This window comes from Herpailurus yagouaroundi, unplaced genomic scaffold (assembly GCF_014898765.1).
Source record: "Herpailurus yagouaroundi ecotype Mexico unplaced genomic scaffold, PumYag 355, whole genome shotgun sequence".
NCBI lineage: Eukaryota > Metazoa > Chordata > Mammalia > Carnivora > Felidae > Herpailurus > Herpailurus yagouaroundi.
The window spans coordinates 3838142-3856199 of record NW_024412572.1 but is presented as its reverse complement, the minus strand read 5'-3'; the positions used below and the strand labels follow the sequence as shown (position 1 = coordinate 3856199).

General features: G+C 40.3%; 1 protein-coding gene across 1 annotated transcript in view; it reads left to right on the top strand.

The window, feature by feature from the left end:
• The window catches only part of NDUFA9 (NADH:ubiquinone oxidoreductase subunit A9), a 37545-nt gene that overhangs the window by 4596 nt on the left and 14891 nt on the right, over positions 1 to 18058 (top strand). Inside the window, exons 2-6 of the mRNA XM_040462793.1 lie at positions 2939 to 3109; positions 3470 to 3567; positions 7825 to 7916; positions 10358 to 10499; positions 14893 to 14995. Coding sequence (XP_040318727.1) covers positions 2939 to 3109; positions 3470 to 3567; positions 7825 to 7916; positions 10358 to 10499; positions 14893 to 14995 — 606 coding nt within the window. The remainder of the gene's footprint in view (positions 1 to 2938; positions 3110 to 3469; positions 3568 to 7824; positions 7917 to 10357; positions 10500 to 14892; positions 14996 to 18058) is intronic.

Below are 18058 nucleotides of genomic sequence, written 5' to 3'. Positions count from 1 at the left end.
TCCTTCCTTCCTTCCTTCCTTCCTTCCTTCCTTCCTTCCTTCCTTCCCAATACAGAGCCCAACTTGGGGCTTGAATTGACTTTTTTTTCCTCCAAACACAGATTTTCTAAAGCAATTTCTATTTGTTTCTTTTAGCTTTCCCCAAGTTTACAAAGCACTAGTGCTCTTGGTAAGCAGTTTGTTGATTGGAGCAGACATTTATCAGCACTTTAGACCTTTCAGTTGTTTTTTTGCTTACTCCCTGAACATTAGGTAACTTGCTCTAAAACTGCCCTAATGAGTTTCAAGGCACTTGAAAATTGACATGTATCCAAAGGAGTTTACACTTCTGCCAAATGAGGAATAGTTAACAGAACCTAGGATGTGTAACCTGGAGAAGACTTAGTATGAGATATCGTTGCTACACTTAGGTGTAGAAGAGGGATTAGATTTGTCCTTTGTCATTCCAGAGGAACATAGGGATCAACGCTACTGGGAAGCAGCCACTGATCTCCCATGTGGTGGAACTTGCTCACTATTGGATGGAATGAGTACAGTCTGCCATGGGAAGTGGTGTTTCCCAGCCTGGCAGACGTTCAGGCTAAGGCCACGTAGTCTCCTTGCACATATAGACTGGGTGGAGAAGAGGTAAAGCACTGATGCAGGAACTTTGAGGATCAAGAACTTGAGTGTATGAAAAAGAAATAGTGAGAGGTTTGACAAATCACTATTAACCTTTCCAAAGTTCAGAAATCTTTTCTCAAACACTCCTTTTGTCATTACTTTTGATGATTTCCAGTAGTTTTATATTAAGTCTGAACTGTACGCTTTTTAAAAAAAATATTCTATACGAACAGTCCTTTACCTCCAGCATATATCATCAACTTTATTTTTCATTCATCATCAGTTTCAGAATCTGTTCCAGGTAAATCTTCTGTTACCTGCACTAGGCTTATTCATTTCCATCTCTACATTGTTGTATGTGTTACATGTTTCACATGGAAATCTGTTGTTACTCCTCTTTAAAACCTTTCTCAAAATAGTTTATTGCTCAGTAGGAAAAACCGACAAATAACCCAATTAAAACATGGGCAAAGAAAATATACGGAAGGCCAACAGGTACATGAAAAGGTACTCAACATTACTAGTCATCAGGGAAATGCAAATTAAAACCACAGTAAGCTATGACCTCACACCTGTTATAATCACCATCATCAAAAAGACAAGAGATAACACGTGTTAGCGAGGATGTGGAGAAAAGTGAGCCCTTGTGCACTGCTGTTGGGATTGTAAAGCAGTGCAGCCACTATGGAAAGCAGCATGGAGATTCCTCAAAAAATTAAAAATAACAACTGTACAATCCAGCAATTCCACTTCTGCTAATATATATTCAAGGGGAGTGAAAACACTAAGTCAAAAAGATATCTGCATTCTCATGTTTATTGCAGCATTATTTACAGTAGCCGAGATGTGAGAACAACCTAAGTGTCCATTAGGGGATGAACAGATAAATAGGTTGTAGTGTGTATATATGTGTGTGTATATGTATATATATATACATATACACACATGTATATATATACACATACACACACACACACACACACACACACTGGAATATTATTCAGCCATAAAAAATGAGGAAATCCTACCATCTGCTCCAACATGGATCTACCCTAAAGGCATTATCCTAAAGTGAAATAAGTCAGACAGAGAAAGACATATACTGTGTGATCTCACTTATATGTGGAATTAAAAAAAAAAAACCTCAAACTCGTAGAAAAAGAGCTCTGACTTGTGGTGGCCAGAGGTGAAGGGTTGCGGGAGTGAGGATTGGAGGAAGGTGGTCAGAGGGTACAAGCCTACCATTATAACGTAAAAAAGTACTTGGGATGTAATGTACAACATGGTGACTTTAGCTAATGCTGCTGTAAGATACATAGAAAATTTAAGGGAGTTCATGCTAAGAGTTCTCAATGCAAGGAGAAAATTGTTTCTTTCTTCTTTCATTTTTATTGGATCTCTATGAGTTGGTGGATGCCAGCTGAACCTAGTGTAATCATTTCATTTTATATATATATATATAAATCAAACCATCATGCCATATGCCTTGAACTTACACAGGGCTGTATGTCAGTTCATTCTCAGTAAAACTGGAAAAAAAAAAAGGCCCCCCAAACCTACTTTATCCAGGAATACTTCCTCATAATTATCTGATTTATTGGTCCCTTCCTTGCATTCTCTCAGTGCCTTTCACTGTGGAGGTTTCTACTCTCTTAATTTTTAACTGTTTAATTTTTTTAATGTGACTTAAATATTGTATCACAATATATTGTATATTGTATCCCATAGGGCAGGGAGTTTATAGTTGACCTTTGAACAATGCAGTAGTTAGGGGCACTGACCCCCTCCCCTCCCCATGCAGTAAAAAATTCATGTATAACTTTTGACTCCCCCCAAACTTAATCACCAATAGCCTACTGTTTACCAGAAGCCTCACTGGTAATGTAAAGAACTGATTACCATATTTTGTATGTTTTATGTGTATGTATTATATGTTGTGTTTTTACAATAAAGTAAGCAAGAGAAAAGAAAATGCTATTAAAGAAAATCATAAGGAAGGGAAAATACATTTATAGTACTGTGCTATATTTATCAAAACAAATCCTCATATAAGTGGACCCATGCAGTTAAAACCCATGTTGTTCAAGGATCAACTGTACTTTCTAATTTTTATATATTTCCTTATGACGTATGGATTTTTTGTTGCAGCTGTTTGTGTTTATTATTGCTGTGGGCACTTACATTATAACTTTTAGTTTAAAAGTTCATTTTAAACTTAAGTATTTGGAAGTACTGATAGCAAAATAATGTTACAAGTTTCTAGGAAAAGAGGTTATTCATACTCACTTTTATATTAACGTTTGCCACTTTTTTATACTCTGGGGTTTTCTTTAAGGTTTTTCTATTACTGCGAGAGCCGTAGCTGTGTTTCATGGCCCGCCTCGTCGCCAGCTTCATCATTCACTCATACCTCATGGGAAAGGTGGGCGTTCTTCAGTCAGTGGGGTTGTGGCCACTGTGTTTGGAGCAACGGGATTCTTGGGCCGATATGTTGTCAACCGCCTTGGTAAGTAAAGTTCCTTGAGTTCAGTATGCTCAGTGCCACTTATTAGGGTTGCCTAATGAAAACCATGAACCATGTTTCTTTTCAATTTAACAGTGTTACAAATTACTTGTATCTTGGATTTATGTAATTTTGATCTGCTGTATGTTAGGAAGCATTATCACTCTTCCTCTGTAGGATGTTGAAACAGGAATAGGGGTCTCTGAAAAGTTATGGCATCTCTAGCAGGGCAAAATATGTTTTTGTGAAACATGATTTCCATTTACTTGTCATGCTGTAATTTAAATATTTACCAACTCACTGTTGTATAAAGTATTCATATTATGTTAGTATTGATCCTTGTTTCAATCCGTTCTTTTTTAGGACGTATGGGGTCACAGGTGATCATACCCTATCGGTGTGAAGCATATGACACCATGCACCTTCGTCCCATGGGTGACCTGGGTCAGATTATCTTTCTGGTAAGAGTCTGTGTGACTGATTGCTGATTACTGGAGTTGACTGATGTAAAGTACTGAGGTCATTTTTAGGAGCGAGAGGCAGTATAATAAAGCAGCAGTTTCATCTCAGAGTGAACCAAGGGCATCCTCCATTTACCTCATTCTTATAAACTCTTATCTAGCAGTTGGCAAATGTCATTTTCTGTAAAAAGCCAGTTGGTAAATATTTTAGCCTTTGTAGGTCATAGGGTCTTTGTCATGATTACTCAGCTCTCCCCTTTTGCCTGAAAGTAGCCATAGATAAAATATAAATGAATGGGAGTGACTGTGTTCTAATAAAAGTTTATTTACAAAGTTAGACTATAGGCTAGATTTGCCCATGGGTCATAATTTGCTGATCCCTGCTCTAGGCCCCTGCCATCCAGTATGGTAGCCATTAGCCACATGTGGCCACTGAACACTTGAAATGTGGCCAATCTTAATTCAGATGTGATGTAAGTATAAAATACAATCAAATTTCAACGACATAGTACAAAGAAAATAATATAAGTCATGAATAATTTTTTACACTTACTAAATATTAAAATAATATAAGGGGTATATTTGGTTAAATAAAGTATATTATTAAAATGAATTTCGCCTGTTTCATTTTACTCTTTAAGAAAAAAGTTTTTAAAATATTTATTTATTTATTTATTTTGAGAGAGAGAGACAGAGAGAGAGAACATGTGTGTGCTTGGGGGGAGAGGCAGAGAGAGGGAGTGAGAGAATCCCAAGCAGGCTCTGAGCTGTCCGCGCAGAGCCTGATGTGGGGCTCGAACCCACGAACTGAACCATGAGATCATGACCTGAACCGAAACCAAGAGTTGGATACTTAGGCAACTGAGCCAGCCAGGTGCCCCTAAAATTAAAAAAAAAAAAAAAATTTAATGTTGATTTACTTTTGAAAGGGAGAGAGAGAGAGAGACAGAGACGGAGACAGAGTGTGAGTGGAGGAGAGGCATAGAGAGAAAGAGACACACACACAGAATCCAAAGCACTCTCCAGGCTCTGAGCTGTCAGCATAGAGCCCAACGTGGGCCTCAAACTCACAGACCGTGAGATCGTGACCTGAGCCAAAGCTGGGATGCTTAACCAACTGAGCCACCCAGGCGCTCCTCATTTTACTATTTTAGATGTGACTAGTGGAGAGGTATCTGGGTGGCTCAGTTGGTTAATCATTCAACTCTTGATTTCGGCTCAGGTCATGATTTCCAGGTCATGAGATAGAGCCCCGCATCGGGCCCCTGTGCTGGGAATGGAGCCTGCTTAAGATATTCTCTCTCTCTCTCTCTCACTCTCTCTCTCTCTCAAAAAAAAAAAAAAAATTAATAACAATAAATGTGAGAGTAGAAAATTCAGAATTGCCTATGTGCCTTATGTTATATTGCTGTTGGACAGTGCTTCCGTAGACTGAAAATCACACATACGGTGTTTTATGACTTGCTTCCTTGGCACAGACTTAGCTTAGAACACTGCTTGCTGTGCCTTCCCTGTTGTTACTCTTTAATCTGAAGGTTCTTTCTTTGGGCCAGTGGTTGCCTATGGGGCGAGGCAGGGGATACAGGGTAGGGGAGACCCTTCAGTGCTGTGATTAGAAATGTGTGGGCCTTTATGGTTGCCACAACGACTGGTGATCATACTGATTTATTAGCTAGGGACCAGGGATGCTAAGTAGCATACAGTGCCCAAGGCAGTCCCTTTCCACAAAGAGCTCTGTTGCCCCAATGTCTACAGTTACCCTATTGAGAAACACTCTGGATGCTTCCTCTCCTATTCTTCTGCCTAAATTTTCCTGTGTTTATCATCCTGTATGGAGTTGAGCTCTTCCATTTACACACTTTCCCCTCTTTTTATTTTATTTTTTTTTTTATTAAAAAAAAATTTTTTTTTTCCAACGTTTGTTTATTTTTGGGACAGAGAGAGACAGAGCATGAACGGGGGAGGGGCAGAGAGAGAGGGAGACACAGAATCGGAAACAGGCTCCAGGCTCTGAGCCATCAGCCCAGAGCCTGACGCGGGGCTCGAACTCCCAGACTGTGAGATCGTGACCTGGCTGAAGTCGGACGCTTAACCGACTGTGCCACCCAAGCGCCCCCCCTCTTTTTTTTAATTAATATAATTTATTGTCCTCAGTTCTCAGTATTTAAGAGTCTCTTATGGTTTGCCTCCCTCCCTCTCTCTTTTTTTTCCCCTTCCCCTCCCCCATGGTCTTCTGTTAAGTTTCTCAAAATCCACTTTCCCCTCTTAAAAAATATTTGGTAAACATCCTTAAGATCTCTGATACATTCATTCAGAGTATTTGTGATCTCTCTTACATTTTTACTTTTAATAGCTTTTCATTTATTCTTTACTGAAAGTTCACAAGCTAAGTATAATACTATACTGGAAATTTCTTGTTTCTATAAAGTGTTTTTCTTTTCTAAAATCTTAATCTTCATGGTGTTACAGTTACAGGAGCTTAGCTTTTCTCCTGTTTCTTTGTGACTTGAGGTTATGGGTCGCCTTGTCAGTCCTCAGAATTAAAGTATTTCGCAAATAATAGGTGAACACTTTGACTGGCTTACACATGCAGAGTCATTGGAATGGAGCCATATGATGTATATTCCGTTTTTACCACAGGTATTTAAGCTTTGATGAGTAAGACCACAGGGAGCTCTCAGTCTTAAAAGAGAGTATGGAGACTAAACATATAACTTTGAATGTAATAATGTTTACAAAAGGGGAAGTACAGGAAAGGTAAAACGGGAGACTTCACTGTTGTTTATTTTTGAGAAGGATGGACCATACTGGGTGTGGAGCCCTGATTTCCCTGCTTTGGTCTCCATTGGAAACTTCTGTCTTAATGGCCACTTGGTTTGCTAACCTGAGTGCGCTCCCTGGGCCTCATCCCTGGGAATTTGGTTTCCTTTTAGTTCTTTCTCTCCACGCATCCCTCTTGGGCCTTTCATGCAGTTATGCGCCAATCTCTTCCACTGTGAATCTTCTTGGATTCTTTTTCTTCTCCCTTTGCCATCTTTTCTAAAAAAGTTTCAGCTCTGTATGTGTAGAACTGCTGTTTTTGTTGGGTATGTCACACACCGTGCAGCAGATTTTATGTCTCTTTTACATAATCTTCATAACAAACACATGAGGTAGGTTGTATTTTCAAATTTTTTATTTTTTATTTTCAAATTTTACATGGAGGTTGGAGAATTTGTACAGTTTATAAAAAGGCAAATGGAATTTGCATTCCTGTCTGACTCCACAGCTATTACTCTACACTTCTCTTGTTTCCCCCCCCTCCCCCGCACTTCTTCGCTTATAACTACTTCCTCCTTCTGAGAGCTTCATCTTTTGCTCTGGAATCGGATTTCTGTAGCCATGGCTCTCTTTTCTAAATTGCACAGGGATGTTAGTGCACCCCCTTCTGCTAACTTCCCCCCTCACCTCCCTCCCCACTCACTCTTACGTACACCTTAGCATTTGACCCTAAGAAACTTCTTACTGCTTATTATTTCCCACTCAAATGCTTAAAAAATCCAATTTCATTTTAATGTAGAAAATGCTGTACCTTTGCTAGGGGTTATTTCATCCCCGGTTTCTATTTTGGACCCGAATCGTCAGTCTGACTATAGTCTGAATCACTCAGAACTTTAGTTCTACACGAAAATCTGCCATGGGCTCAGCCTGCACTTTGGGGCAGGTCACACCTCCCCGAGTGTGCTTGACATGTCTTTGAAGTAGAAATGACTAGATCTGGGATTGTGAAGAGGAAAGAGTTAAAAAGAAATGAGAAAATAGTCATGAAGCCTCCCATTTTAACATTAGCCTTTAGGAGATAGTCCTCCTGTCTTTAGTCTGTAACTGGTTGCCACCAAAAGGGAAAGTCCATTTTCCTCCCAAATAATCCTTAGTCTTTGGCTGTGTTTCAGGAAGGGAGATTTGGTAACTAGAATCCCTTACAAACTTGCTGGGGACAGTTGGGTGGCCAAAAATGGATATGCCCCACTAGAAATGAATATTGTCTTTTCCAATTCTGTCCTTTCATTACCTGAATGAAATAGATGTTCTTTGACCTATTTGTCTCCAGGAGAGCTAGAGAATCAGCAAAGAGTTCAGACCTCATGACCGTTTTTGTTGTAATAAATGGAGCCTATATAAAATGGTACTAAATTCTGACTATATCAGATGGCCTATTTTGAAACGTGCCAGGGGAGACCCCTTATGTTTTCATCTGACCGGCTACTGTTTTTCTAGGAATGGAATGGCAAGGACAAAGATTCTATCCGAAGAGCAGTGAAGCACAGCAATGTGGTCATTAATCTTGTTGGGCGAGAATGGGAAACCAAGTAAGTCTTTGGCTTGATTTTTCTTTTTCTTTTCTTTTTTTTAAATTCAAATTCAAGTTAGTTAACATACAGTGTACTATTGGTTTCAGGGGCAGAATTTAGTGATTCATCACTTCCATACAACACCCAGTGCTCATCCCGACAAGTGCCCTTCTTAATGTCCTTCATCCATTTAGTCCATCCCCCACACCACCTCCCCTCCAGCCACCCTCAGTTTGTTCTCTGTATTTAAGAGTCTTTTACAGTTTATCTCCCTCTCTGTTTTTATCTTATTTTTTCTTCTCTTCCCCTATGTTCATTTGTTTTATTTCTTAAATTCCACATATGAGTGAAATCATACAATATTTATTTTTCTCTGACTGATTTATTTCATTTAGCATAATACATACTCCAGTTTCATCCACGTTGCTGCAAATGGCAAGATTTCATTGTTTTTGATTGCCAAGTAATATTCCATTGTGTGTGTGTGTGTGTGTGTGTGTGTGTGTGTGTGTACACACACACACACACGCACACCCTCTTTATCTATTCATCAGTTGATGGACACATGAGCTCTTTCTGCATTTGGCTGTTGTTGGTAGTGTTGCTATAAACATTGGGGTGCATGTGCCCCTTTGAATCAGCATTTTTGTATCCTTTGGATAAATACTTTGTAGTGAGTTGCTGGGTCATAGGCTAATTCTATTTTTAATTTTTTGAGGAACCTCTATACTGTTTTCCAGAGTGGCCACTTTGCATTCCCACTTGCAGTGTAAGAGGGTGCCCCTTTCTCCACGTCATCGCCAACATCTGTTGTTTCCTGAGTTGTTAATGTTAGCCATCTGACAGGGATGAGGCAGTAATTATGGTTTTGATTTGTATTTCCCTGATGATGAGCAAGGTTGAGCATTTTTTCATGTGTCTGTTAGCCATCTGGATGTCTCTTGTTTTTTCTTTGCATGTGATGACTTAAGTTTCAGTAGACATTCACTGGGTACCTTCTACTGTCAGGCATTGTAGTTGTCACATTTTTTATTAGTCCATCATTAAGCATTAATATTGAACACCCGTTTATATACCCAATAACACCCTTTCAAGAGGTTTAGTCGGCGGTAAGTCTAGTATGTAAGCAATGTGATATGTTACCCATAAAAAGCTAATAGAGATTGTGTTAGTATGGTTGGTGTCATCAACTTGACGGAACCACCGGTTGTTCATGAATTACTGATGCTGTGTTTGGATTTGTCCAGCTGGGATGGATTAGGTAGGAGGATTTTGCCTATCCTGCTGTTCGTCAAACTGAACATTGGTTTTTCTTGTGTAAACAGTGTTCTAGATCTGTTCACACTGTTAAAGATAACATGAATATTGGTTTGAACAGTTCTTTTTACCTTTTGTGTGGGTTGTTCATCAACAAATAGTGTTTTAATCTCACAGTTCCGCAACACTTTGTTCACACCATTTTCTTAATATTTATTAAGTTTGATTATCTGTGTCTGCCTTAGCACATATTTTTAAGTTCTTTGATTACTTACAGGGTCTTTTTTGACTTTATATCTCCTGTAGTGACTTATAGCAGTGCCTTGTACAGAGTAAGTATTAATCTTATTATGTAATGTTAACGTTATTGTATTAAATTGGTGACTGATTTTTTAGTTTCTTTTTTTTTTCCCCGAGGGAAAAGGATAAGAAGGCCCAAGCATAAGAAGTGGTTCCTTTTTATCTCCCAACACTTCCCCCCTCCCTACCCAACCACTGCAGCCAGATACCCTTAAAGGGTCTCAGCCTTGGGATTCCTTGAGGACAGAGAATATTATGTGTGCTGATTTATAACTTATGGTGAGGTTTAAATTATGTACAGTAATGACAGTGAGCAGTAAAGTTAAAAAAAATACACACATATATACTATATACATATATATATTTTTTCTTACATATATATTTTGATTTTGGGTTAAATCATTGCCATTTAAACATTTAACTATTATGAGGGTGCCTGGATGGCTCAGTTGGTTGAATGTCTGATTCCTGATTTCAGCTCAGGTCATGATCTTAGGGTCATGGGATCTAGCCCCATGTTGGGTTCCATGCTAGGTATGGAGTCTGTTTGAGATTCATATTCTCTCTCCCTCCCTCCCTCCCTCCCTCCCTCTCCCCCTCCCTCTTCCCCTCTCCCCCTCTCCCTCCCTCCCTTCCTCCCTCCCTTTCTCTCCCCCTCTCCCTCTCCCCCCCCACTCTCCCTCCTTCTGCCCTTCCCTCACTCATTCTCTCTCTCTCTCTCTCTCTCTCTCTCTCTCACACACACACACAGACACACACACAAATTAAAAATAAATAAATAATAAAAGTTTAACTGTTATGAATTCCAGCAATAGTATGGAAAACCAGTTTATCACAGAAAACTTTGAAATCCTGAGTCAAGTGTTCTTAACTGATCCTCCTTTTTTCTTTCTTTCTTTCAGAAACTTTGATTTTGAGGATGTTTTTGTGAAGATTCCCCAAGCAATTGCTCAAGTGTCCAAGGAAGCTGGAGTTGAAAAATTCATTCATGTTTCACATCTGAATGCTGATATTAAAAGCTCTTCTAGATATCTGAGAAATAAGGTAAGTGACAAGTTGACCTGGGAAGTGGTTCACAGAGCCAGAGTTTCTTGGCCCCTTTGAAACATGAGTTAAGTGAGAAGGGTTTCTCACTGACATTTCCAGAATTAAAAGGGGCTTCTGATTCTCTGTATCCAGAACTAGATTGACGTGTGTGATATGTGTGTGTTGTGTTCTGACAATTTGGTTAAGTGCCCTCTGTTTGCAGGGAACTATGGTAAGGGGCTTCAGAGAAAGACAGAGCATTTATTACCTGTTCTCAGAGTTCTTTGACAATGGCTCCAGCTTTTTGACCCACTGCATTTTTTTATTGAACAAATTATTTATTAAGTACCTACTGCATGCTGCATATTGAATTAGGCGGTAGGCATACGGTAGTGAATAAAACGGACTTGGTCTTAGCCCATATCTCATTTCTAGTCCACTGAGGAAAATAACTCCAGTTGTGCCTGGTGTTGCGAAGTAGAGAGCTGTGCCATAAGAGCGAACTGTGCCATAAGAGCATATAATGGGGGAGAGAGGACGTCTATCAGTCAGGTGCATTTAATTGCTAGCATCCGAAAACCCAATGTTAAAGGCCCCATGTTTCTGAAAAATCCAGCAATTGGGATAGGGAAGCTTAGCCACATTGGTGCCAAGGTACATCAGGGTTTCAGCTTTGTTTCTCTGTGATTCTTTCACCTCTTTCTTTTTGTGTAAGCTCTGTTTCTGTAAGAAACAGAGCTGGCTAGCAGCACATCTGAGCCTCACCATTTTCATACTGCATGGATGAAGGAGAATGGGTGTGTGCACTCTGTGCCTGCCTCTCCCCTGGCATTCACAGAATCCTCTGAATCCATGGTTATTTGGAAGGGCAGGGGCTGGGACTGGAGTCAGTGGTGGGGGAGAGAGAAGACTCCAAGATGCGCAGCCCTGTAGCTTACACCACTGGACAGATGGTGGTGCTGTTGAATAAGGTGAGAAACACTTGAGAAGGACAAGGCTTTTGGACAGTGGTTCTTAGTTGTAGCTGCTCATTAGAATCACTGAGGAAATTTTGAAAAATCCTGATGCCCAGGCTTCACCCTGGCCAATGAAAATAGAATCTCTGGGGATAGACCTTGGGTATTTGGTATTTTTTAAGTCTCCCTAGAGAGTTCCACTGTGCAGCAAAGATTGAGATAGAATATTTACAGAGAAGGAAGAGGATGATCTAGTTTTGTACTCAGGTCGCATTTCAGGTATGTGTCAGTCATCCAAGTCACAATGGTGAATGGGGTTTATGATCCTAGAGCTCAGAAATGAGGTCTGGTTTGGAGATACAAAACCAGTTAATTGAAGCAATGTTTGGGAATAAGATTGCCTAGTGAGGAAGCATAGATTGAGAGAACTTTGGACGGGCCCAGAGGAGTACCAATGATTAGTGTGCTCTGGTAGACAAGGAGACACCTGTAAAAACCCAAACAAGTAAAAAGACTGAGAAGGAGTAGATGTGGTGAGGTGGGGAAACCAGGAGAGTACAAGGTCATGGAAGCCAAGGGAAGACCGTCACAAGGAGAGAGTAGTTGCTTACGAACGCCATTGAGAAGCTAAGGGAGGTGAGAACTAGAAAGTCACCTTGGATCTGCGGACATGGAAGTCATCTGATCTGACCAAGAATGGTTTGGGCGCAGGTGTTAGGGCAGAATCTAGAGCACAGGTGAGCAGAGAGTGAGCAGGAGCCGAGGCATTGGGGATTGGAAGGGCAGGCAGCATGTGTAAGTGGTTTGGTAAGAGGATGGAGGGAGGCAGGCAGCTGGAGGAGCATGTGGAGTTGGGAATCTTTGTCTTTTTCTTTTCTTTTCTTTTCTTTTCTTTTCTTTTCTTTTCTTTTCTTTTCTCTTCTTTTCTTCTTTCTTTCTTTCTTTCTTTCTTTCTTTCTTTCTTTCTTTCTTTCTTTCAAGGCCTTGACATTGTTTAAGTGCTGGTGAGAAGGTTCTGGTTAAGAGACTGAGGATAAAGGAGAGAGTCAATTGGGCAGGTTCCTGAGGAAGGGCAAGTGAGCCCTGGAGCATGGGAGGCAGGGCCATTTCCCTGTGTGGTAAGAAAGGAGGAGAATTGTAGGTTTTGTGGTGGGAACTTGAGGTGGTTTTTGTCTGCTGCTGTATTTTCTTTGAATTAGAAGGTGAAGTTGGTTACTGGAAGGAAGAAAAAAGTAAGGGAGGAATCTGAATAGGATAGAGACTGTTTGAAACTGTCATGAGAGAATACCTAATTAGAAGAAAGCACTACTTGTGGGAAATGTTGAAGATGCAGTTAAAATGGGTGACATGAGTGTATAGTGGTACCAGTTTATGATTTTTTAAAATTCAGGGTCATTAACATACATTACATTACTTTTGGGCATATAACATAATGATTCGACATAAGTATATATTGAGAGATGATCTCCACAATAAGTCTGGTTAACATCACCACGCATATTCAAAGATTTTTTATCTCAAGATGAGAACTTTTAAGATCTACTCTTTGATTAGCAACTTTGAAATAGTATTTTCCTTACCTATAGTTGCCATGCTTTATGTTACATCCCGAGACTTATTTATTTTGTAACTCCCAAGTTTGTTCCTTTCACTTATACCTTGTACCTTCACTCATTTCACCCACCCTCATCCTCTGCCTCTGGCCATCTGTTCTTTGTATCTAAGAGTTTGGTGGCTTTTTGTTTGTTTTTTGTTTTTTTTTTATTCCATGTATAAGTGAGATCATAAGGTATTTGTCTTTCTCTATTTTGCTTAGCATAATGTCCTCAAGGTCCATCCATATTGTTGCAAATGGCAAGGTTTCCTTTTTTAATGGCTGAGTAAAATATTCTCTGTGTGTGTGTGTGTGTGTGTGTGTGTGTGTATGTGTGTGTGTGTGTATCACATTTTTTTCATCCATCATCCCCCGATGGACACTTGGGTTGCTTCCATGTCTTGGCTGTTGTAAATAATGCTGCAGTAAACATGGGGATGCAGATATTTTTTCAACTTAGTATTTTCATTTCCTTTGGACATATTAGCAGAAGTGGCATCACTGGATCATATGGTAGTTGTATTTTTTAATTTTTGAGGAACCCCCGTGCTGTTTTCCACGGTGGCTGCACCAATTTACATTCCCACCAATAGTGCACAAGGGCCCCCTTTTCTCCACATCCTCACTAACATTTGTTATTTCTTGTCTTTTTGATAATCGCCATGCTAATAGGTGTGAGGCGATACCTATTTGTGGTTTTGATTTGTATTTCCCTGATGATTAGTGATTCTGGGCACCTTTTTATACATGTTGGCCATCTGTATGTCTTCTTTGGAAAAATGTCTATTCAGATCTTCTTCCCATTTTTTAATCAAATTGGGATGGTTTTATTTTTTATTGAGTTGTCCGATTAGGATTTATTTTCCTCCATCTCTGAAGGCAGGAGGAGTGCATGGCTCAAAGGAGGCTAACAGGGTTCTTTCAGAATTGGGATTTTGCCTGGTGGGTGGAGTCAAGACAAAGGGACAAGGTAATTTACAATATTGGTAAGAGAGTGATTAAAAAGTTGGGCCATGGAATCTAATCTGAGGCAGGTTAGGAGGGCTTGATGAGTAGGAAAGCAGCATCAGAGGGCTAGAACGCCTGAGAATTCAGGTGAAGACCAGATATCTCAGGAAGAGATGAATGAAGCACCTGGAGGTATGGGAGGTTGCCATCTGAGAGCAGGATGTCTTCATTTAGTGTTTCAGAAGACAGGCACTTGTAGTTGTTGATATGGACTGTGGCCTGAATGAGTTGAGAGGGGCAGAAGTGGAGAGAAGAGGAGGTCATCGGAATTGAGAAGCTCAAGAAACTGAGAGGTTCAAGCCTACCTGGACATACAGGTCACTCACAGGAGTCATGCAGGTGGAGAGGAAGGCTGGACTCGGTGCTGATACCTGCATTGAAAGAGGCCTTGTCTAGGAGGAGATAGATGATAGGCAAAGGTGTTGAGGTTCGGGAGGTTCCTGGCCCCTCCCCGACTCCTCTGGGTATGTATGTGTGCTGCCACTTCCAGATCGTGGCCTCCCACCACGCTATCCTTTCTCTGGCAGGCTGCTAGATTGTTGACACAAACTAGAGGACCTGTAAGTAGAAAGAAAAATGGAAGCTAGAAAAGTTCTACTCTGATTTTTCTCCTTTCTTCTTCAGCCTAAGCTTCCTTAGAATAAATACGGGAAGGAACCCAACAAGAGCCATATGAGGCAGGGCATTTTTGTGTATTATTTAAAAACAAAAATTCTGGGTAACTGACCTTTATGAATCATACCGTAATCTGCAGAAACTGACCTTTGAAATACCAGTAACGTCCTAAGAGTAGAAGGAATTCGAGCTTTATTCTCTCCTCTCAGAACTCTGCTTTGTTTGGTTGCTTGTTTAGGCTGTTGGAGAGAAGGAAGTGAGAGATGCCTTTCCGGAAGCCATTATCATAAAGCCGTCGGACATCTTTGGAAGAGAAGATAGATTCCTCAATCATTTAGCAAGTATGTATGCTTGTGTTCTGTCCTAGTAATAGAAAAGAGGATACGAGTTAACCAGGTTGAGGTGAAGCATAAGCTAACAGTGTTCTCTGATTTGACAGACTAAGGTGTATTTTCTCTCCCCCAGTTGCTTTTTTTCTCCCCAGAGGTCCTATTTGCCTAGTGTGATCTTTGTTACAGCCTGTGAAAAGAGCACCTTAGATTCACAGAAAGGTCGTGGGAGTTCGGTGAGGGTGGCAAGTCCACAAGAGGCAGCTTCCTTATCTGTTGCAATGGAGATGATAATGTCTGCCTCAGGGCTGGCGTGTTACTGGAATGCAGTAGCCCTTGTCACAGCACCTGGCCCACAGTACCTGCTTAAATGTTGGCCTTACTTATTTTTCCTATGAAGCCCCCGCTTCCTAACTACTTTCTCACATTAGTCCACATTCAGTCAAGTCACTTAGATGTTGATCTGAAAGACAGAGAGGTACTGCCCCTCCCCCGTTCATGCTCTGTCTCTCTCTGTCCCAAAAATAAATAAAAAAACGTTGAAAAAAAAAAATTTAAAAAGAAAGACAGAGAGGTAGCATCATATTTTGTCAGGTGTGTGTAATAGGTCTTCCTTGTAAATAGCCATTTCTGTGGAATGGGATTAGGGATTGATAAATATTAATTTGGCCATTGGTAAACTGGAAGTAGTTGATATGTAAACTGCTTTCATGAGCTGGGCATCATGTTATGCTTACTCAGGGTTTTTGTTTATTTAATAATTAGACTTGTCTAGGCAAAGGAAATCAATCTCCTTGACTAAGTGATGAGGTTTTGAGATTCTACAGGAAAAAAATGATTTCCCTGTACATTTGCAGGAGTGGCAGGGGAGAATACATTTTTTTATTTATTATTTATTTTGAGAGAGAGGGAGAGAGAGCACGTGTGTGAGCGGGGGAGGGGCAGAGAGAGAGGGAGAGAGAGAGAGAGAGAGAGAGGGAGAGAGAGAGAGAGAGAGAGAGAGAGAGAGAGAGAGAGAGAGAGAACGAACCCCAAGCAGGCTCCATGCTGTCAGCACAGAGCCCAGTGTGGACTCAGATTCACAAACCGTGAGATCATGACCTAGGCCAAATCAAGAGTCAGTTGCTTAACCAGTTGAGCCACCCAGGCACCCTTGGGGGGAGAATATATTTTTAAAGTCTGTGATAAGAACCCAGCTTTAGTTTCTGATTCTATCAAATTACCAGGTACCTGTCATTTTATTCACTTATATATTAGGAGACGATTCTGCCTCTCCTAGGGAGTAGTAGGATGGTTAGTGAGGCACAGTTTTATCATTAGCTTTCTGTTTCTCCTCATTAGCTATTTATATTATTTCTTTCAGTTTTCTTTGTCCTTTGTCCATGTACGTTTGGCTTTTTTTGAGAGGTGTTTTTCTTACTAATTTGTCTAGACTCTTTGTATATTAAGGGTACACATCTTTGGTTATATTTGCTGCAGTTTTTTTGTTGGCATGTTTACTTGAGTTATTTTAAAATTAAATAGGCTTTATTTATTATTATTTTTTTAATGTTTTATTTATTCTTGAGAGAGAGAGAGACAGAGCATGAGTGAGGGAGGGGCAAAGAGAGAGAGGGACACAGAATCTGAAGCAGACTGCAGGCTCTGAGCTGTCAACACAGAGCCCCATGTGGAACTGGAACTCACAAGCCGTGAGATCATGACGTGAACTGAATGAAGTCAGATGCTCAACTGACTGAGCCACCCAGGCGCCCCGCCCCATTTGATTTTTTTTAGAGTAGTTTTAGGTCTGCAGAAAAGTTGAGTGGAAAGCACAGGTTCCCATATATTCTTTAATCCCTCAGTCTTTCCCCACACTTTTCTCTATTATTAACATTTGGCATTAGTGTATAGTATGTTTGTTACAATTGATAAGCCAATATTGATACATTATTATTAACTCAAGTCCATAATTTACATTAGGATTTATTCTTTATGTTGTACATTCTGTGTATTTTGACAAATGTATGATAACATCTACCATTAGAGTATCATAGAGAATAATTTCATTGCCTTAAAAATCTGTGTTCAGGGTGTGCCTGGGTGGCTCAGTCAGGTAAACATCTGACTTTCGCTCAGGTCAGGGTCTCAGGATTCGTGAGTTCAAGCCCTGCATCAGGCTCTGTGCTGACAGCTCAGAGCCTGGAGCCTACTTCGGTTCTCTTTCTCCCTCTCTGCTGCTCCCCTGCTCACATTCTGTCTGTCTCTCTCTCACTCACTCAAAATATAAAACATTAAAAAGAGTTTCCTTCATGTCTTTTCATGGCCGAGAGCTTATTTCTTTTTATGGCTAAATAATATTCAATATAATATTCAATTGTATGGATGGACCACAGTTCATTTGTCCAATTTAGATATTTTTATCATGTGTTTTTTTGTGTTTTTTCCTCCTGATTGCTCATGTCGTTTCACATTCTGCATTAATTTCCAATTTAAAAAATTGTGGTAAAATACACATATAAAATTTACCATTTGCTTTGGACTGAATTATGTCCTTGTCTTCCCTCCTCTCCCCAGATTCTTCTTGAAGCAGTAACTTCTAATGTGATTGTATTTGGAGATAGGGCTTTTTAGGAGGTAATTAATGTTAAATAAAGAAATAAGGGTGGGGTCCTTGGTGGCCTTAAGAGAAGAGGAGCTCTCTCCCTGCACATGTACACTGAGGAAAGGCTGAGGGTGAACATAGCTGGCTGACTGCAAGCCAGGAAGACAGTTCTCACCAGGAGCCAAATCAGTTGACACCTTGATCCTGGACTTTGCAGCCTCCAGAGCTGCAAGGAGATACATTTCTCTAGTTTAAGCCAGCCCGTTACGGTATTTTGTGATGGCTGCCTGAGCTGACTTCTAAGTGTACAGTTCAGTACTGTTAATGTGTATTCACGCTGCAGCTATTCTGTGCAGCTCCTTTCTTCTTGTAGAACTGAAACTCTGTCCAGTAAACACCTTCCTGTTCCCTCCTTCCCCCAGCCCCTGGCAAGCACCATTCTGCTTTCTGCCCCTCTGAATTTGACTGCTCTAGGTATCTCGTATATGTGG